The sequence below is a fragment of the Salvelinus alpinus genome, chromosome 1 (assembly GCF_045679555.1).
Source record: "Salvelinus alpinus chromosome 1, SLU_Salpinus.1, whole genome shotgun sequence".
Taxonomy (NCBI): domain Eukaryota; kingdom Metazoa; phylum Chordata; class Actinopteri; order Salmoniformes; family Salmonidae; genus Salvelinus; species Salvelinus alpinus.
In genome coordinates, this window is record NC_092086.1 from 104,095,704 (window position 1) to 104,118,408 (window position 22,705).

General features: G+C 44.9%; 1 protein-coding gene across 3 annotated transcripts in view; it reads left to right on the forward strand.

The window, feature by feature from the left end:
- adamts6 (ADAM metallopeptidase with thrombospondin type 1 motif, 6) overlaps positions 1-15,795 on the forward strand; it is a 136,017-nt gene extending 120,222 nt beyond the window's left edge. For all 3 annotated transcript variants that reach the window (XM_071338982.1, XM_071338992.1, XM_071338998.1), the window contains exons 22-25: positions 1,931-2,135; positions 2,315-2,491; positions 7,469-7,625; positions 11,871-15,795. In XM_071338982.1, coding sequence (XP_071195083.1) covers positions 1,931-2,135; positions 2,315-2,491; positions 7,469-7,625; positions 11,871-11,974 — 643 coding nt within the window. In that variant the 3' untranslated portion in view covers positions 11,975-15,795. The remainder of the gene's footprint in view (positions 1-1,930; positions 2,136-2,314; positions 2,492-7,468; positions 7,626-11,870) is intronic.
- Positions 15,796-22,705: the final 6,910 nt, after the last annotated feature.

Sequence of the window (22,705 nt, forward strand, 5' to 3'; positions counted from 1 at the left end):
ACTCTACTCAGCAAATTGGATGCAGTCTATCACAGTGCCATCCGTTTTGTCACCAAAGCCCCATATACTACCCACCACTGCGACCTGTATGCTCTCGTTGGCTGGCCCTCGCTTCATATTCGTCGCCAAACCCACTGGCTCCAAGTCATCTATAAATCTTTGCTAGGTAAAGCTTCGCCTTATCTCAGCTCACTGGTCACCATAGCAGCACCCACCCGTAGCACGCGCTCCAGCAGGTATATTTCACTGGTCACCCCCAAAGCCAATTCCCCCTTTGGCCGCCTTTCCTTCCATTTCTCTGCTGCCAATGACTGGAGCGAACTGCAAAAATCACTGAAGCTGGAGACTCATATCTCCCTCACAAACTTTAAGCATCAGCTATCAGAGCAGCTTACAGATCATTGCACCTGTACATAGCCCATCTGTAAATAGCCCACCCAACTACCTCATCCACATATATATATATATTTTTTTTAATCTCCTTTGCACCGCGGTATCTCTACTTGCACATTCATCTTCTTCACATCTATCACTCCAGTGTTTAAATTGCTAAGTTGTAATTATTTCACCACTATGGCCTATTTATTGCCTTACCTCCCTAATCTTACTTCATTTGCACACACTGTATATAGACTTTTCTATTGTGTTATTGACTGTATGTTTGTTTATTCCATGTGTAACTCTGTGTTGTTGTTTGTGTCGCACTGCTTTGCTTTATCTTGGCCAGGTTGCAGTTGTAAATGAGAACTTGTTCTCAACTTGTCATGCCCTGACTGTAGAGAGCTTTTTATGTCTCTATTTTGGTTTGGTCAGGGTGTGATTTGGGTGGGCATTCTATGTTCCTTTTTCTATGTTTTGTATTTCTTTGTTTTGGCTGGGTATGGTTCTCAATCAGGGACAGCTGTCTATCGTTGTCTCTGATTGGGAACCATACTTAGGTAGCTTTTCCCCACCGATGCTTTGTGGGTAGTTGTTTTCTGCTTTGTGTTTCTGCACCTGACAGGACTGTTTCGGTTTCGTTCATTCTCTTTGTTATTTTGTTATAGTGTTCAGTTGTAATAAAAAGCATGAACACTTACCACGCTGCGCTTTGGTCCGATTATTCCTCATCTGACGACGACACCCGTTACACAACTGGCCTACCTGATTAAATAAAGGTGAAATAAAATAAAAATAAATATACACTGCTCAAAAAAATTAAGGGAACACTAAAATAACACATCCTAGATCTGAATGAATGAAATATTCTTATTAAATACTTTTTTCTTTACATAGTTGAATGTGCTGACAACAAAATCACACAAAAATGATCAATGTAAATCAAATTTATCAACCCATGGAGGTCTGGATTTGGAGTCACACTCAAAATTAAAGTGGAAAACCACACTACAGGCTGATCCAATTTTGATGTAATGTCCTTAAAACAAGTCCCAAAAAAATTGAGCAGTGTATATATACTTAAGTATCAAAAGTAAATGTAAAAGTATAAATCATTTCACATTCCTTATAGTAAGCAAATATTTTATTTAAGGATGGCCATGGGCACACTTAAACATTTTGACAATCATTTACAAACAAAGTGTTCGTGTTTAGTGAGTCCACCAGATCAGAGGCAGTAGAGATGACCAGGGATGTTCTCTGTTTAGTGAGTCCTCCAGATCAGAGGCAGTAGAGATGACCAGGGAGGTTCTCTTGATAAGTGCATGAATTGGACCATTTTCATGTCCTGCTAAGCGTTCAAAATGTAATGAGTACCTTTGGGTGTCAGAGAAAATATATGGAGTAAAAAGTACATTATTTTCTTTAGGAAGGTAGTGATGTAAAAGTAAAAGTTGTTGTAGGGTACAGATACCCATAAAAACGACTTAAGTAGTACTTTAAACTATTTTACTTAAGTACTTTACACCATTGTGTGGTTGTGTTGTTGTAGGTGGTTTATCGGGGACTGGTCGGACTGTGGGAAGACGTGTGATGGCGGGATACGGACGCGGACGGTTCTCTGTATCAGGAAAATGGGGCCTGCCGAGGAGGAGACCCTGGAGGACAGCCACTGTCTGACGCACCGACCAATAGAACGAGAAGCCTGCAACAACCAGTCCTGCCCCCCTCAGTGGGTCACTCTGGATTGGTCAGAGGTGAGAGAAGGACTACCCCTTTTCACTTGTTGACATCCCAGCAGGAAAAACATAATGCCGTCATTTTAACCGGTTCTTTCAGCTGGAATCGCTTTGAGTTACAGCAGTGGTTTCAATAGAGACCAGGAATAAGTTGAATAGTTTTATTGAGCTTGTGTGTTGTTCCTTCTGTCCCCCAGTGTACACCCAAATGTGGCCTTGGGTTCAAGCACCGCATCGTGCTGTGTAAGAGCAGCAACCTGACCAAGACCTTCCCCCCCGCCCACTGTCCCGCCCACAACAAGCCCCCCATCAGGACCCGCTGCAGTCTGGGACGCTGTCCACCACCTAGATGGATCCTAGGGGAATGGGGACAGGTACGAATGTTTCCCCCTTCAGAAATGATTGCTTCCTTTCACTTTTCCATTCACTTTTCATTGCTTCAATATGTCTTGACATGGGGATATCAAAACAACAACATTTTTGTAAAGGCAATTAAAATGAGCTGTTGTAAGATGAACAGACACCACATCCCCTGTTTTGGTGAACAGTCAACAGAATTTACACTCTGACCATAAACTGGTGTCCCTAGTGCTGATCACATGTGCCTGTCCAACCAGTCTACCTGCCTGTGTTTGAGTGCATGCCGGTGTGGGTGTGTGTGTGTGTGTGTGATTGAGTACCGCGGCCCCAGTCAGATCTCAGCCATCCCATCAACTTGTGTCTGACCTCTGTGCCCACCGGGCCACCAGGCTTACCCTCCCTTCAGATCAGGCTCTGTGGAGCCTCACATCCCAGCCTGCATGTCATCCCCTCCAAATTAGACAGTCTTTATTAGGGCCCAGGCCGGCCCTGACAGATGGCCTACGTCAATGCATGGTCTTAAGTAGGATTTGAACCAGTGACCTTTTGGCCTCCGCCAGCGAGACTGTGGAGGAAAGCACTGTCTTCACTTCAATCTGCCCTTTCTACAGCTCAGGAAGAGATGAGTGAGAGACAGGAGTAGAGGAGGAGGTGAAGGAAGTAATTACAGAGGCAAAGAGAGGCTGGAGGGAGGGAGAGGGAGATATATATAGAGTGAGAGAGAGAGAGAGACATCTCCTTGGCCAGTGCGTGAGAAAGTCCTTAATCCAAACAGACTTAAAACTGGTGTTTCTGGTGTATATTAGGCCACACTGATACTGACCCTGTCCTTTGACGGGCCACAGAGAGGTTATCAGCCATGGGCTCAATTCAATATGTATCGCTGAAGTGTTTGCTGTACATTTTAAGCTCATTTCAGATTGAGCCGACATATGCAGCGTTTACCGTGAATGGGTTCTCCGCCAACGCGGAGAATTGCCTTTAAAATACAATTGGGCTTTGGCGCTGAACTTCCACGATACGGAGGCCGTCTGATTGAAGTTGGGGCACCGGATGTTGTTGTTTGTGTGTGAGCGTACATATGGTAGCCATTAGAACCTTGAACCAGAGCCCGTGACCTCTAACCTCTGGAGTCTGACCTCTAACCCCCACTTTACTACCACAACAAAGTCCACCACTGCAATCCCAAAACAAGGCCACTAAATAACATCCAGGTATATCTAGAAGTGTCCGTAAAGTCTACTAGAGAACGTGACCAGAGAAACTCTTTCTGTAATATGACTAGTATGTTACAGACAACGAAGAGAACTACTACGGTACAGAGAATAACATCGACAGGAGAACTGTTGAGTTGCACTGATAACCCCTAGCTGATGTAATTGACTACATATTCCTAGCTGATGTAATTGACTACATATCCCTAGCTGATGTAATTGACTACATATTCTTAGCTGATGTAATTGACTACATATTCTTAGCTGATGTATTTGACTACATATCCCTAGCTGATGTAATTGAGTACATATTCTTAGCTGATGTAGTTGACTTCATATTTCTCGCTGATGTAATTGACTACATATTCCTAGCTGATGTAATTGACTACATATTCCTAGCTGATGTAATTGACTACATATTCTTAGCTGATGTAATTGACTACATATTCTTAGCTGATGTAATTGACTACATATTCCTAGCTGATGTAATTGACTACATATTTCTAGCGGATGTAATTGACTACATATTCCTAGCTGATGTAATTGACTACATATTCTTATCTGATGTAATTGACTACGTATTCTTATCTGATGTAATTGACTACATATTCTTATCTGATGTAATTGACTACATATTCCTAGCTGATGTAATTGACTACATATTCTTAGCTGATGTAATTGACTTCATATTTCTCGCTGATGTAATTGACTACATATTCCTAGCTGATGTAATTGACTACATATTCCTAGCTGATGTAATTGACTACATATTCTTAGCTGATGTAATTGACTACATATTCTTAGCTGATGTAATTGACTACATATTCCTAGCTGATGTAATTGACTACATATTCCTAGCTGATGTAAATGACTACATATTCCTAGCTGATGTAATTGACTACATATTCCTAGCTGATCTAATTGACTACATATTCCTAGCTGATGTAATTGACTACATATTCTTAGCTGATGTAATTGACTACATATTCCTAGCTGATGTAATTGACTACATATTCCTAGCTGATGTAAATGACTACATATTCCTAGCTGATGTAATTGACTACATATTCCTAGGTGATGTAATTGACTACATATTCCTAGCTGATGTAATTGACTACATATTCTTAGCTGATGTAATTGACTACATATTCCTAGCTGATGTAATTGACTACATATTCCTAGCTGATGTAATTGACTACATATTCTTAGCTGATGTAATTGACTACATATTCCTAGCTGATGTAATTGACTACATATTCCTAGCTGATGTAATTAACTACATATTCCTAGCTGATGTAATTGACTACATATTCTTAGCTGATGTAATTGACTACATATTCCTAGCTCTCTCTCTCTCTCTCTCTCTCTCTCTCTCTCTCTCTCTCTCTCTCTCTCTCTCTCTCTCTCTCTCTCTCTCTCTCTCTCTCTCTCTCTCTCTCTCTCTCTCTCTCTCTCTCTCTCTCTCTCTCTCTCTCTCTCTCTCTCTCTCTCTCTCTCTCTCTCTCTCTCTCTCTCTCTCTCTCTCTCTCTCTCTCTCTCTCTCTCTCATAGGATAAGCTACAGTATCCCGAGTGATTAGTCAGAACTGTTGAGTGTCTGCTGAGAAAGTAAAACAGGGGGCGGAGAGAATCTGCAAACTCAGGCTAAGCTTGGCTTGGCCCATACAGGACGTCATCAGAATGACACAGCCAGGAGTAAAGTGCTGTTTGACTGTCTCAGTGACTCAGTTACTCTAAGTTCTAACACATGTAGTGGGTAGGAGTTTTAACAGTGTGGCTGTGTTGAGGGGTAATAACTCTGTCTGTGTCTTTTGAATGCAGTATGTGATTAATAATGTTTATGTGGTTCAGTGTTTGGTGCAGGGTGGTTAATAATGTTTATGTGGTTCAGTGTTTGGTGCAGGGTGGTTAATAGTGTTTATCTGGTTCAGTGTTTGATGCAGGGTGGTTAATAATGTTTATCTGGTTCAGTGTTTGGTGCAGGGTGGTTAATAATGTTTATGTGGTTCAGTGTTTGGTGCAGGGTGGTTAATAGTGTTTATGTGGTTCAGTGTTTGGTGCAGGGTGGTTAATAATGTTTATGTGGTTCAGTGTTTGATGCAGGGTGGTTAATAGTGTTTATCTGGTTCAGTGTTTGATGCAGGGTGGTTAATAATGTTTATCTGGTTCAGTGTTTGGTGCAGGGTGGTTAATAATGTTTATGTGGTTCAGTGTTTGGTGCAGGGTGGTTAATAGTGTTTATGTGGTTCAGTGTTTGGTGCAGGGTGGTTAATAATGTTTATCTGGTTCAGTGTTTGATGCAGGGTGGTTAATAGTGTTTATGTGGTTCAGTGTTTGGTGCAGGGTGGTCAATAGTGTTTATCTGGTTCAGTGTTTGATGCAGGGTGGTTAATAGTGTTTATGTGGTTCAGTGTTTGATGCAGGGTGGTCAATAGTGTTTATCTGGTTCAGTGTTTGATGCAGGGTGGTTAATAATGTTTATGTGGTTCAGTGTTTGATGCAGGGTGGTTAATAGTGTTTATGTGGTTCAGTGTTTGATGCAGGGTGGTTAATAGTGTTTATGTGGTTCAGTGTTTGTTGCAGGGTGGTTAATAATGTTTATGTGGTTCAGTGTTTGGTGCAGGGTGGTTAATAGTGTTTATGTGGTTCAGTGTTTGGTGCAGGGTGGTTAGTAATGTTTATGTGGTTCTGTGTTTGATGCAGGGTGGTTAATAATGTTTATGTGGTTCAGTGTTTGGTGCAGGGTGGTTAATAATGTTTATGTGGTTCAGTGTTTGATGCAGGGTGGTTAATAATGTTTATGTGGTTCAGTGTTTGATGCAGGGTGGTTAATAGTGTTTATGTGGTTCAGTGTTTGATGCAGGGTGGTTAATAATGTTTATGTGGTTCAGTGTTTGATGCAGGGTGGTTAATAATGTTTATGTGGTTCAGTGTTTGGTGCAGGGTGGTTAATAGTGTTTATCTGGTTCAGTGTTTGATGCAGGGTGGTTAATAATGTTTATCTGGTTCAGTGTTTGGTGCAGGGTGGTTAATAATGTTTATGTGGTTCAGTGTTTGGTGCAGGGTGGTTAATAGTGTTTATCTGGTTCAGTGTTTGGTGCAGGGTGGTTAATAGTGTTTATCTGGTTCAGTGTTTGATGCAGGGTGGTTAATAGTGTTTATGTGGTTCAGTGTTTGATGCAGGGTGGTTAATAGTGTTTATCTGGTTCAGTGTTTGATGCAGGGTGGTTAATTGTGTTTATCTGGTTCAGTGTTTGATGCAGGGTGGTTAATAATGTTTATGTTGTTCAGTGTTTGGTGCAGGGTGGTTAATAATGTTTATGTGGTTCAGTGTTTGATGCAGGGTGGTTAATAATGTTTATGTGGTTCAGTGTTTGGTGCAGGGTGGTTAATAATGTTTATCTGGTTCAGTGTTTGGTGCAGGGTGGTTAATAATGTTTATGTGGTTCAGTGTTTGGTGCAGGGTGGTTAATAATGTTTATGTGGTTCAGTGTTTGATGCAGGGTGGTTAATAATGTTTATCTGGTTCAGTGTTTGGTGCAGGGTGGTTAATAATGTTTATATGGTTCAGTGTTTGGTGCAGGGTGGTTAATAATGTTTATGTGGTTCAGTGTTTGGTGCAGGGTGGTTAATAATATTTATGTGGTTCAGTGTTTGGTGCAGGGTGGTTAATAATATTTATGTGGTTCAGTGTTTGGTGCAGGGTGGTTAATAATGTTTATCTGGTTCAGTGTTTGGTGCAGGGTTTTTAATAGTGTGTGTGTGTGTTTCACCACAGTGTTCAGCACAGTGTGGGCTGGGCCAGCAGATGCGGACAGTGCAGTGTCTCTCCTACACAGGCCAGCCCTCCAGTGACTGTCCCGAGGCCCTCAGACCTCCCAACATGCAGCAGTGTGAGAGCAAGTGTGGCTCCACGCCCATCGCTAACGGAGATGGTGAGTACAGAAACGTGTGCAAGCATACACGCACGCACACACAAACACACCACACATGCACACACACAAACACACACAGAACCCTCACACAACGATCCAGCCATCCCTATACCAGAGTTCCATCCCAGCTCCAGTCAGCCGTTGGGATGACACAGCTCTTACAGAACACATTCATCTTCCCAGTGAGGTTGAGCTGTCTGCTGGTCAGAGCAGCCTGCACCCTCCATCCTCTCCATGCTATGACAGATGTGTGTTAGGATGCATAGAGACAGGCCCAGCACACACGTCAATGGAGCTGAATGGAACCGGTAGGGAGAGCAGGGCGTGTGGAGACGCTAACAGCTAATGGGAAGCGCTTCAGGCTAATTGTCCCGTACAAGACAGACGGAGAGACAGACAGCAGCGTGGGGGTTGCTTATGATTATGAAGGTCTTTCTTAAAAAATAAGTTTTACTAGACCAACCTGAATTGATAAATAAAATGTATGCACAAAACCGATAACAGTAAGAGCTTAGAAAACACAAATTATAGTCCTCAGAATAGAGGGCCAAAGGGATTGACAGAAAAGTGCGCACCCCTCATTTGAAGTGAGATAATTCCAGACGTTCCTTTGGTATGGTGTGTTTTCCTTACATAAACGTATAGCACACAGAGGGGGGGATAAAGAGTGTAAAGAGAGAGACAGCGACAGAGACAGAGAGAGAGAGAGAGATACAAAAAATGTCCAGTTGCCAGGACAACAAATACAAATTCTTTCTAGACACTGTTGCCCGAGAGCACACCAAGAATTATACCTACCTCGGCCAAAACATCAACACCACAGGGAACGATCTGAGAGACAAGGCAAGAACAGCCTTCTATGACATCAAAAGGAACATAAACTTGACAACCCAATTAGGATCTGGCAAAAAATACTTGAATCAGTTATAAAACCCATTGCCCTTTATAGTTGTGAGGTCCCCGGTCCACTCACTAACCAATCATTTACAAAATGGGACAAACACCCAATTGAAACTGCATGCAGCATTCTGCAAAAATATACTTTGTGTACAACGCGAAACCCCAAACAATGCATGCAGAGCAGAATTAGTTATCAACATCCAGAAAAGAGCTGTAACATTCTACAAGCACCTAAAAGGAAGCGATGCCCACACGTTCCACCAGTATCTGGGGCTCTGTTCACCAACATAAACAGACCCCACAGAGCCCCAGGACAGCAACACAACCAAATTATGAGAAAGCAAAAAGAGAACTATTTGGCACACAGGATAGAATCAACCAAAAAACTGAGCAACTTGAAATGCTACCTGGCCCCTAACAGAGAGTACACGGTGGTAGAATACCTGACCACTGTGACTGACCCAACATTTTACAAATCCTTGACTATATACAGACTCCCTGAGCATAGCCTTACTATTGAGAAAGGTTGCCGTAGGCAGACCTGGCTCTCAAGAGAAGACAGGCTATGTGCCCACTGCCCACAAAATGAGGTGGAAACTGAGCTGCACTTCCTAACCTCCTGGCAAATGTCTGACCACATTAGAGACACATATTTCCCTCAGATTACACAGACCCACAAAGAAATTGAAAACAAATCCAACACTGATAAACTGCCATATCTTTTAGGCGAAATACCACAATGTGCAGTCACAGCAGCAAGATGTGTGGCCCGTTACCATGAGAAAAGAGCAACCAGTGGAACACAGACAACATTGTAAATACCACCAATACTTATCTGTTTATGTACACTACCATTCAAAAGTTTGGGGTCACTTAGAAATGTCCTTGTTTTTGAAAGAAAAGCAAATGTTTAGTCCATTAAAATAACATCAAATTGATCAGAAACACAGTGTAGACATTGTTAATGTTGTGAATGACTATTGTGGCTGGAAACGCCTGATTTCCCAGAGGCCAACATCCCGGATTCACCTCTTCGCTATTGACGTTGAGACTGGTGTTTTGCGGGTACTATTTAATGAAGCTGCCAGTTGAGGACTTGTGAGGTGTCTGTTTCTCAAACTAGACACTCTAATGTACATGTCCTCTTGCTCAGTTGTGCACCGGGGCCTCCCACTCCTCTTTCTATTCTGGTTAGAGCCAGTTTGCGCTTTTCTGTGAAGGGAGTAGTACACAGCGTCGTACGAGATCTTCAGTTTCTTGGCAATTTCTCACATTCTCTTAATTTCTCAGAACAAGAATAGACTGACGAGTTTCAGAAAGATTGTCTTTGTTTCTAGCCATTTTGAGCCTGTAATCGAACCCACAAATGCTGATGCTCCAGATACTCAACTAGTCTAAAGAAGGCCAGTTCTATTGCTTCTTTAATCAGGACAACAGTTTTCAGCTGTGCTAACATAATTGCAAAAGGGTTTTCTAATGATCAATTAGCCTTTTAAAATGAGAAACTTGGATTAGCTAACACAACGTGCCATTGGAACACAGGAGTGATGGTTGCTGATAATGGGCTTCTGTACACCTATGTAGATATTCCATAAAAAATCTGCCGTTTCCAGCTACAATAGTCATTTACAACATTAACAATGTCTACACTGTATTTCTGATCAATTTGATGTTATTTGAATGGACTAAACATTTGCTTTTCTTTCAAAAACAAGGACATTTCTAAGTGACCCCAAACTTTTGAATGGTAGTGTACATATATTCCCCCACTATTCCTACTACTACCATTTGGATATTACTGAACCTGTACATAGCTGATAATATAAGACCTGAAACGGCTTTATGCTTTTGAAACCTTTGTGAGTGTAATGTTTACATTCTAGTAGTTTTCTTTTGACGTTGTGTATGTTGGTTGATTGTTTATTTCACTTGCTTTGACAATGTAAACATTTGTTTCCCATGCCAATAAAACCCCTTTGAATTGAATTGAGAGAGAGAGGCAGGAACATTACAGCACGCCATCCATCAGCTTCGACGTACCATTACATTAATCAGATGGAACATACAATTACCTTAATCAGACGGAACATACCATTACATTAATCAGACGGAACATACCATTACATTAATCAGATGGAACACACAATTACCTTAATCAGACGGAACATACCATTACATTAATCAGACGGAACATACAATTACCTTAATCAGATGGAACATACCATTACATTAATCAGACGGAACATACCATTACATTAATCAGACGGAACATACCATTACCTTAATCAAACGGAACATACCATTACATTAATCAGACGGAACATACCATTACATTAATCAGACGGAACATACCATTACATTAATCAGATGGAACATACCATTACATTAATCAGACGGAACATACCATTACATTAATCAGACGGAACATACCATTACATTAATCAGATGGAACATACCATTACATTAATCAGACGGAACATACCATTACATTAATCAGACGGAACATACCATTACATTAATCAGACAGAACATACCATTACATTAATCAGACGGAACATACCATTACATTAATCAGACGGAACATACCATTACATTAATCAGACGGAACATACCATTACATTAATCAGACGGAAAATACCATTACATTAATCAGACGGAAAGTACCATTACATTAATCAGACGGAAAATACCATTACATTAATCAGACGGAACATACCATTACATTAATCAGACGGAAAATACCATTACATTAATCAGACGGAAAATACCATTACATTAATCAGACGGAAAATACCATTACATTAATCAGACGGAAAATACCATTACACAGAGACATGGAGGGGAAAATGTATTATGGGCCGGTTGTTGTCTGAGACAACAGAAACTTGGAATAGTCCACAGTTTCTCAACCTCTGTTGTTCCAGGGACATGCCCGGAGGGCTGCTTATGTTAAAACTAACAGCTGAGAACTGACTAAATAGGCGTCAGACAACTATCTGTGGGACTGGTGCCAGTGCTCCGGCCGGAGGTTGACATGTACTGGTCTAGAATGCGTTTAATACATTTTAACACAACAGCAATATTACAACATGGACACGCACACACACACACACACACACACACACACACACACACACACACACACACACACACACACACACACACACACACACACACACACACACACACACACACACACACACACACACACACACACACACACACACACACACACACACACACACACACACACACACACAAGCCCAGGTGGTTAATAGACATTGTCATTCCACTTCTGTCTTCTTTCCTTTATTTCCTGTGTAACTTTTGTATTTTTCTCTCCAGAATGCAAAGACGTAAACAAAGTGGCATATTGCCCACTGGTGCTGAAGTTCAAGTTCTGTGGCCGTGCGTACTTCAGACAGATGTGCTGCAAGACGTGCCAATAACGCTGACCCACACAGAGAGAGAAGGAGAGAAATAACGAGAGGAACAGAGGGAGCTGGAGGAGAAAGAGACACACAGGCAACGGGCAGAGTGAAAACAACTCAAGACCAGTGGAAGAGGAGGAGGAGAGGAGAGAAGAAAATAAACCAGGGATTCACCCATTTATCACACCTCCTCCCCCCGCCCCATCACCGTGGAAACCTAACCACTGCTCAGCAGACACGCTGACACAGACCTTTGTTACTGTCACTTCTGTGAAGTGGGAACCTTAGAGGATTGTTGTTACTGATGTTATTTTTATTATAATAATAATATTAATATTATTTTTATTATTTTATTGTCATCTGTTTGTTGTTATTGTTTTTTGTTGTTGTTTTTGAATCCAAAGTGCTGGACACATCACACATAGAGCAGAAGCACCGCAGGGAAGGAGGTATGGAAGGAGTAGCCACTGGAGGGGAGGAGAGGGGGAGAGGAGTAGCCACTGGAGGGGAGGAGGGATGGAAGGAGTAGCCACTGGAGGGGAGGAGAGGGGGAGAGGAGGAGCCACTGGAGGGGAGGAGGGATGGAAGGAGTAGCCACTGGAGGGGAGGAGGGGGGAGAGGAGGAGGGAGTGTAGCTGAAGAGTGGATGGCTGGGTGTTATGGTACTATGGAAAGACAGACAGACAGACAGACAGACAGACAGACAGACAGACAGACAGACAGACAGACAGACAGACAGACAGACAGACAGACAGACAGACAGACAGACAGTGTGAATATTCCATAAATTATACCTTAACACATCACAAAACACACCAGTAGTGTCATTCAAGCAATTGTATTAAATCTGTCTGTGGTTATGCCACATATTGTCAGTGGAGGCCTGTGGGATGGCAGAGCGCATGTTTCTAGAATGTTCTGTGCAGGAACTGGGAAAAAGGTGCTACATTAGGGGTTATTTCTACTTCATGTTATCAGAGGAGGTCGTTCTTCTGTTCTGTTTATTGTCTTGTTTTTAAAAGAGGGTGCCTTCGTTTTCAACAACACTCACTTTGTGCCACAACCTTTAAAAAGGACACCCACGGTTGATGCAAATTGTGGATTTGTGAATAATCACAAATATTGCAAACTGCACCGTTTGGCATTGAAGTACTGTATTGACTTTGAAGGACCTTAGTTTATTATTGTTGTTGTTATTATCATGTAGTTCGGATACTCCACCTCTTGTGAACATTGGAGATAGTAACAATTAGTGAACTAAACTGTTATCGAACACAGAGGATCTCTGTATCAGCCCTTTCACAGGATATTGTGTAGTGTTGAGATTTCATCAGCATGGGAAGAACTCACAGCCTCTCCAGCACTGTGACTGGAGTTAAGTGAAGGGACAGTACTGAACACACACACATACACTCCCAGCAGTCCCTCCAGCAGACCATGGTGTGTTGCCAGACCACACAGATCCAATCTGCCACAGACAGACTACCTCCAGACAGTGTCACCCTTCTCCTCGTCCTTCCTTCCTTCCTCCTTCCCTCCCTCTCCTCTCTGCTCCCCTCTTCCACTCTACTCTCCAAAGAGAACAAACAGTAAATAACTTAATATTATGCAACTCAATGGTGCTTAATAAAAAAATACTAATATTCAGGTGGAGTGCTGTTTGTTTCTTCTCCCTGGCTCTTCTCCCTGGCTATTCACCCCGGCTCTTCTCCCTGACTCTTCTCCCTGGCTATTCACCCCGGCTCTTCTCCCTGACTCTTCCTGACTTCTCCCTGACTCTTCTCCCTGGCTATTCACCCTGGCTCTTCTCCCTGACTCTTCTCCCTGACTCTTCTCCCTGGCTCTTCTCCCTGGCTCTTCTCCCTGGCTCTTCTCCCTGGCTATTCACCCCGGCTCTTCTCCCTGACTCTTCTCCCTGGCTCTTCTCCCTGACTCTTCTCCCTGACTCTTCTCCCTGGCTTTTGACCCTGGCTATTCTCCCTGGCTCTTCTCCCTGGCTCTTCTCCCTGGCTCTTCTCCCTGACTCTTCTCCCTGACTCTTCTCCCTGGCTCTTCTCCCTGACTCTTCTCCCTGACTCTTCTCCCTGGCTCTGCACCCCGGCTCTTCTCCCTGACTCTTCTCCCTGGCTCTTCTCCCTGACTCTTCTCCCTGGCTCTGCACCCCGGCTCTTCTCCCTGACTCTTCTCCCTGGCTCTTCTCCCTGACTCTTCTCCCTGGCTCTTCTCCCTGACTCTTCTCCCTGGCTTTTGACCCTGGCTATTCTCCCTGGCTCTTCTCCCTGGCTCTTCTCCCTGGCTCTTCTCCCTGACTCTTCTCCCTGACTCTTCTCCCTGGCTCTTCTCCCTGACTCTTCTCCCTGGCTTTTGACCCTGGCTATTCTCCCTGGCTCTTCTCCCTGGCTCTTCTCCCTGGCTCTTCTCCCTGACTCTTCTCCCTGACTCTTCTCCCTGGCTATTCTCCCTGGCTCTTCTCCCTGACTCTTCTCCCTGGCTCTTCTCCCTGGCTCTTCTCCCAGACTCTTCTCCCAGGCTCTTCTCCCTGGCTCTTCTCCCTGACTCTTCTCCCTGGCTCTTCTCCCTGGCTCTTCTCCCTGGCTCTTCTCCCAGACTCTTCTCCCTGGCTCTTCTCCCAGACTCTTCTCCCTGGCTCTTCTCCCTGACTCTTCTCCCTGACTCTTCTCCCTGGCTCTTCTCCCTGGCTCTTCTCCCTGGCCCATGGTGCTATAGATTTGGTGCTTTCACTCCCACTACTATACAGTGACTATCGGCTGGATCTGATCTGAGCAATATGAACACTAAGACATTCATATCTATATGTTGGTTAATGCTAGCAATGTTGTTGTTTGTTTAAAATGATATCTTCTTACCTCACACTGGGAATGTTCATTGATGGTGTAGTACCAACACACCACCCCTCACCCCTCACCGCTTCACATGGACTTCCCCAGTTTATCCTGTATTATTCCTAGTGGTGTCAAACATTCTTCTAATATAAACACTCCCCAAGTGACATGGCTTCTGGCGTTGGTTGGGGTGGTGAAAAGGGACCGCCACCCGTGTGGTACTGACCCAGCGGACCAGACAGACCAGGCCCAGATGGAGCCATGCTGTGGAGGATAAACCAGTAGGACTTGATGGAACCCCCAGACCAATCGGGAAGACAAGGAGTCACAAAGGAAACACATGGGGACTGCTAAAATCATAGGACTATGCTACTTTTTGGTAGCCACCTCCAGTTTAACTAAGGACGTTAGACCCGTGATCTTTGGTGATGAAACGTTGAACCAGGACGTTTGGACATTAGTGGACAATGAAAACTAAAGCATTTGAACTACATTGAACTCAACATGCTGGTACTTCTTCCAGAGCTGTTTCTATGTTCCTTCCTTACCTTTCCTTTCCTTAAATCCTGAGGCTTGAAGTAACTGTCTACTGGCATTGGGACACGGGGCCGACAGACAATGAGACAGATGGACTGACAGAGACACTCTAGAAGACACTCAATCAAACTGGTACTCATAGCTGTGGACTTAGCTGTTATCAATGTCACTGCTTTACCCTGTACCTTCAAGTGCAAGAGAGAATGAAAAACAAAAAGCATTATTTGATTAGTTATGTTTATTTCATATTCAGTATTAATGTTGGTACACTGTTACATTTTTTTTTTTTTTAATGATATGCTAATTTATTGCCATGTGTCACTCGTTTTAGATTTTTGTTCACTGCATGCAAACAGAACGTTAGTCTAGTGACAAAGAAATACAGTGAAATAGACCCCTTCACCAAACTGCTTTAATGTAGATTCATCAGGTCAATAAAAACAGCAGCTTCTGAAGAGACTCTGTGTTAGCTGGCTTCTGTTTTCTCCAACAAACTCTTGTGTCTGTGTTTCCAGATTTTAGATCTAAGGACGTTCTAAGACTCTTCTATGAACGTTCTAAGACTCTTCTAAGGACGTTATAAGACTCTTCTAAGGACGTTATAAGACTCTTCTAAGGACGTTCTAAGACTCTTCTAAGGACGTTCTAAGACTCTTCTAAGGACGTTATAAGACTCTTCTAAGGACGTTCTAACACTCTTCTAAGGACGTTCTAAGACTCTTCTAAGGACGTTATAAGACTCTTCTAAGGACGTTCTGAGACTCTTCTAAGGACGTTTTGAGACTTCTAAGGACGTTATGAGACTTCTAAGGACGTTCTAAGACTCTTCCGTGGTTCTAAAAGAGAGTGGACAGACTGAAGTGGACTTAGTTGGAGATTTTTGTTCTCAACAATTATTAACACCCCTTATTCAAGCAGGGTGCTATTTGTTGTCCGGCTGTTAAAAGGTTCCCCCAGTACTGGGAACCTGAGGCTCCAACACCTGATGACAGCACACCAGAATACTGAATACCTGTTAACAACAACCAACAAGTGCATCTATTCACTGCAGTTACTACCACAGAGCAAGGCTACCCAATCTTAGCCACCCTTACCGATCGTCAGTATCTGGGCAAGAGGCAAAGTCATAAACCCCACCTATTTCTACAATTGCACTTATTAAAATCAAATTTTAAACCTATAACTAAGGTTAACAGAAACCTTTGTTTTCATAAATGTTTAAAATATAGCCGATTTTGACTTTGCCACTTGCCCATCCAGTGGCAACCACAGCTCCCTTATAGAAGGTATAGTTCTACAATTCCCTATTCTCTTCAGGGTAACTGTCGCCCTTAGCTACAGTATCTCCTCCGTCCCCACTGGGACTAGGTCTGGTCTGGCTACAGAACCTCCTCCGTCCACACTGGGACCATGTCTGGTCTGGCTACAGTACCTCCTCCGTCCCCACTGGGACCAGGTCTGGTCTGGCTACAGAACCTCCTCCGTCCACACTGGGACCAGGTCTGGTCTGGCTACAGTACCTCCTCCGTCCACACTGGGACCAGGTCTGGTCTGGCTACAGAACCTCTGTCCACACTGGGACCAGGTCTGGTCTGGCTACAGAACCTCTGTCCACACTGGGACCATGTCTGGTCTGGCTACAGAACCTCCTCCGTCCACACTGGGACCATGTCTGGTCTGGCTAGAGTACCTCCTCCGTTCACACTGGGACCAGGTCTGGTCTGGCTACAGAACCTCTTTCCACACTGGGACCATGTCTGGTCTGGCTACAGAACCTCCTCCGTCCCCACTGGGACCATGTCTGGTCTGGCTACAGTACCTCCTCCGTCCACACTGGGACCAGGTCTGGTCTGGCTACAGAACCTCCTCCGTCCCCACTGGGACCATGTATGGTCTGGCTACAGAACCTCCTCCGTCCACACTGGGACCAGGTCTGGTCTGGCTACAGTACCTCCTCCGTCCACACTGGGACCATGTCTGGTCTGGCTACAGAACCTCTGTCCACACTGGGACCAGTGTGTGTGTGTGTGTGTCTCTCTCTCTCTCTGTGTTTGTGTGGCTATCTATCTCTCTCTGTGTGTGTGTGTGTGTGTGTGTGTGTGTGTGTGTGTGTGTGTGTGTGTGTGTGTGTGCGTGCGTGCGTGCGTGCGTGCGTGCGTGCGTGCGTGCGTGCGTGCGTGCGTGCGTGCGTGCGTGCGTGCGTGCGTGCGTGCCGCTGGCTAGATTACTGTCCTGCTGGCCAACTCCAGGGGTCTGTGATTACATCACTCTGATACTGAGGAGGAGAGAGAGGGAACAGATGAGAGGAGAAGAGAGGGAACAGAGGAGAGTAGAGAGAGAACAGAGGAGAGTAGAAAGAGAACAGAGGAGAATAGAGAGGGAACAGAGGAGAGTAGAGAGGGAACAGAGGAGAGGAGAGAGGGAACAGAGGATAGTAGAGAGAGAACAGAGGAGAGTAGAGAGAGAACAGAGGAGAATAGAGAGGGAACAGAGGAGAGTAGAGAGGGAACAGAGGAGAGTAGAGGGATCAGAGGAGAGTAGAGAGGGAACAGAGGAGAGGAGAGAGGGAACAGAGGAGAGTAGAGAGAGAACAGAGGAGAGGAGAGAGGGAACAGAGGAGAGTAGAGAGAGAACAGAGGAGAGTAGAGAGAGAACAGAGGAGAATAGAGAGGGAACATAGGAGAGTAGAGAGAGAACAGAGGAGAGTAGAGAGAGAACAGAGGAGAGTAGAGAGAGAACAGAGGAGAGTAGAGAGAGAACAGAGGAGAATAGAGAGGGATCAGAGGAGAGTAGAGAGGGAACAGAGGAGAGTAGAGAGAGAACAGAGGAGAGTAGAGAGAGAACAGAGGAGAGTAGAGAGAGAACAGAGGAGAGTAGAGAGAGAACAGAGGAGAGTAGAGAGGGAACAGAGGAGAGTAGAGAGAGAACAGAGGAGAGTAGAGAGGGAACAGAGGAGAGTAGAGAGAGAACAGAGGAGAGTAGAGAGAGAACAGAGGAGAGTAGAGAGGGATCAGAGGAGAGTAGAGAGGGAACAGAGGAGAGTAGAGAGGGAACAGAGGAGAGTAGAGAGAGAACAGAGGAGAGTAGAGAGGGAACAGAGGAGAGTAGAGAGGGAACAGAGGAGAGTAGAGAGAGAACAGAGGAGAGTAGAGAGAGAACAGAGGAGAGTAGAGAGGGAACAGAGGAGAGTAGAGAGAGAACAGAGGAGAGTAGAGAGAGAACAGAGGAGAGTAGAGAGGGATCAGAGGAGAGTAGAGAGGGAACAGAGGAGAGTAGAGAGGGAACAGAGGAGAGTAGAGAGAGAACAGAGGAGAGTAGAGAGGGAACAGAGGAGAGTAGAGAGGGAACAGAGGAGAGTAGAGAGAGAACAGAGGAGAGTAGAGAGAGAACAGAGGAGAGTAGAGAGGGAACAGAGGAGAGTAGAGAGAGAACAGAGGAGAGTAGAGAGAGAACAGAGGAGAGTAGAGAGGGAACAGAGGAGAGTAGAGAGAGAACAGAGGAGAGTAGAGAGAGAACAGAGGAGAGTAGAGAGGGATCAGAGGAGAGTAGAGAGGGAACAGAGGAGAGTAGAGAGAGAACAGAGGAGAGTAGAGAGGGAACAGAGGAGAGTAGAGAGGGAACAGAGGAGAGTAGAGAGAGAACAGAGGAGAGTAGAGAGGGATCAGAGGAGAGGAGAGAGAGAACAGAGGAGAGTAGAGAGGGAACAGAGGAGTAGAAGAGAGAGATCAGAGGAGAGTAGAGAGGGATCAGAGGAGAGTAGAGAGGGAACAGAGGAGAGTAGAGAGAGAACAGAGGAGAGGAGAGAGGGATCAGAGGAGAGTAGAGAGGGAACAGAGGAGAGTAGAGAGAGAACAGAGGAGAGTAGAGAGGGATCAGAGGAGAGTAGAGAGGGAACAGAGGAGAGTAGAGAGGGATCAGAGGAGAATAGAGAGGGATCAGAGGAGAGTAGAGGGATCAAAGGAGAGTAGATAGGGAACAGAGGAGAGTAGAGAGAGAACAGAGGACAGTAGAGAGGGATCCGAGAAGAGTAGAGAGAGAACAGAGGAGAGTAGAGAGGGATCGGAGGAGAGGAGAGAGAGAACAGAGGAGAGGAGAGAGGGAACAGAGAGAGTAGAGAGGGAACAGAGGAGTAGAAGAGAGTGAACAGAGGAGAATAGAGAGGGATCAGAGGAGAGTAGAGAGGGAACAGAGGAGAGTAGAGAGAGAACAGAGGAGAATAGAGAGGGATCAGAGGAGAGTAGAGAGAGAACAGAGGAGAGTAGAGAGAGAACAGAGGAGAGTAGAGAGAGAACAGAGGAGAGTAGATAGGGAACAGAGGAGAGTAGAGAGAGAACAGAGGAGAGTAGAGAGGGAACAGAGGAGATTAGAGAGAGAACAGAGGAGAGTAGAGAGAGAACAGAGGAGAGTAGAGAGAGAACAGAGGAGAGTAGATAGGGAACAGAGGAGAGTAGAGAGAGAACAGAGGAGAATAGAGAGGGATCAGAGGAGAGTAGAGAGAGAACAGAGGAGAGTAGAGAGAGAACAGAGGAGAGTAGAGAGAGAACAGAGGAGAATAGAGAGGGATCAGAGGAGAGTAGAGAGAGAACAGAGGAGAGTAGAGAGAGAACAGAGGAGAGTAGAGAGAGAACAGAGGAGAGTAGATAGGGAACAGAGGAGAGTAGAGAGAGAACAGAGGAGAGTAGAGAGGGAACAGAGGAGAGTAGAGAGGGAGCAGAGGAGAGTAGAGAGAGAACAGAGGAGAGTAGAGAGAGAACAGAGGAGAGTAGAGAGAGAACAGAGGAGAATAGAGAGGGAACAGAGGAGAGTAGAGCGGGAACAGAGGAGAGTAGAGAGAGAACAGAGGAGAGTAGAGAGGGAACAGAGGAGAGTAGAGAGAGAACAGAGGAGAGTAGAGATGGAACAGAGGAGAATAGAGAGAGAACAGAGGAGAGTAGAGAGAGAACAGAGGAGAGTAGAGAGGGAACAGAGGAGAGGAGAGAGAGAACAGAGGAGAGTAGAGAGAGAACAGAGGAGAGTAGAGAGAGAACAGAGGAGAGGAGAGAGAGAACAGAGGAGAGTAGAGAGAGAACAGAGGAGAGTAGAGAGGGAACAGAGGAGAGGAGAGAGAGAACAGAGGAGAGTAGAGAGAGAACAGAGGAGAGTAGAGAGGGATCAGAGGAGAGGAGAGAGAGAACAGAGGAGAGTAGAGAGGGAACAGAGGAGTAGAAGAGAGAGATCAGAGGAGAGTAGAGAGGGATCAGAGGAGAGTAGAGAGGGAACAGAGGAGAGTAGAGAGAGAACAGAGGAGAGGAGAGAGGGATCAGAGGAGAGTAGAGAGGGAACAGAGGAGAGTAGAGAGAGAACAGAGGAGAGTAGAGAGGGATCAGAGGAGAGTAGAGAGGGAACAGAGGAGAGTAGAGAGGGATCAGAGGAGAATAGAGAGGGATCAGAGGAGAGTAGAGGGATCAAAGGAGAGTAGATAGGGAACAGAGGAGAGTAGAGAGAGAACAGAGGACAGTAGAGAGGGATCCGAGAAGAGTAGAGAGAGAACAGAGGAGAGTAGAGAGGGATCGGAGGAGAGGAGAGAGAGAACAGAGGAGAGGAGAGAGGGAACAGAGAGAGTAGAGAGGGAACAGAGGAGTAGAAGAGAGTGAACAGAGGAGAATAGAGAGGGATCAGAGGAGAGTAGAGAGGGAACAGAGGAGAGTAGAGAGAGAACAGAGGAGAATAGAGAGGGATCAGAGGAGAGTAGAGAGAGAACAGAGGAGAGTAGAGAGAGAACAGAGGAGAGTAGAGAGAGAACAGAGGAGAGTAGATAGGGAACAGAGGAGAGTAGAGAGAGAACAGAGGAGAGTAGAGAGGGAACAGAGGAGATTAGAGAGAGAACAGAGGAGAGTAGAGAGAGAACAGAGGAGAGTAGAGAGAGAACAGAGGAGAGTAGATAGGGAACAGAGGAGAGTAGAGAGAGAACAGAGGAGAATAGAGAGGGATCAGAGGAGAGTAGAGAGAGAACAGAGGAGAGTAGAGAGAGAACAGAGGAGAGTAGAGAGAGAACAGAGGAGAGTAGAGAGGGAACAGAGGAGAGTAGAGAGAGAACAGAGGAGAATAGAGAGGGATCAGAGGAGAGTAGAGAGAGAACAGAGGAGAGTAGAGAGAGAACAGAGGAGAGTAGAGAGAGAACAGAGGAGAGTAGATAGGGAACAGAGGAGAGTAGAGAGAGAACAGAGGAGAGTAGAGAGGGAACAGAGGAGAGTAGAGAGGGAACAGAGGAGAGTAGAGAGAGAACAGAGGAGAGTAGAGAGAGAACAGAGGAGAGTAGAGAGAGAACAGAGGAGAATAGAGAGGGAACAGAGGAGAGTAGAGCGGGAACAGAGGAGAGTAGAGAGAGAACAGAGGAGAGTAGAGAGGGAACAGAGGAGAGTAGAGAGAGAACAGAGGAGAGTAGAGATGGAACAGAGGAGAATAGAGAGAGAACAGAGGAGAGTAGAGAGAGAACAGAGGAGAGTAGAGAGGGAACAGAGGAGAGTAGAGAGGGAACAGAGGAGAGTAGAGAGAGAACAGAGGAGAGTAGAGAGAGAACAGAGGAGAGTAGAGAGAGAACAGAGGAAAATAGAGAGGGAACAGAGGAGAGTAGAGCGGGAACAGAGGAGAGTAGAGAGAGAACAGAGGAGAGTAGAGAGGGAACAGAGGAGAGTAGAGAGAGAACAGAGGAGAGTAGAGAGGGATCCGAGAAGAGTAGAGAGAGAACAGAGGAGAGTAGAGAGGGATCAGAGGAGAGGAGAGAGAGAACAGAGGAGAGTAGAGAGAGAACAGAGGAGAGTAGAGAGAGAACAGAGGAGAGTAGAGAGGGAACAGAGGAGAGTAGAGAGGGAACAGAGGAGAGTGTAGAGAGAACAGAGGAGAGTAGAGAGAGAACAGAGGAGAGTAGATCATCATCATATCAATATCAAAGAGACAGAGACAGAGAAAATCTTCCGTCGGCTTGACGTCACTTCCTGTTGAATCTGCAGACGTGTTGCTGTGCGTTTTGTTGCTGTGCGTTTTGCTGCCAACTTTACTTTACTTTGCTAGCTGACAACTTTACGTTTTTTTGTTTTGTTTTTAATTACCGTTTATATTTTTAGTTTTTCCATCGCAACTTTTTTCCCTCATTCAACTTTTTCACTCCGGACGCTTTATCTGGACATGGTTCGTCAACACCTTCAACAGCCGAAGCTAAGTAGTAACATTAACATGATGTCTTCTAATTGCAGTCGCTGTACTCATAATATACAGGAGAACGATCGCCTTACGGCGAGAATAGCTGTGCTACAAGCCCAGCTTCAGACGCAATCGTTAGGCAAGGGTAATTTCAGTGTAGGAAAGGAAGAAACAGCGTCTGTGCCACCAG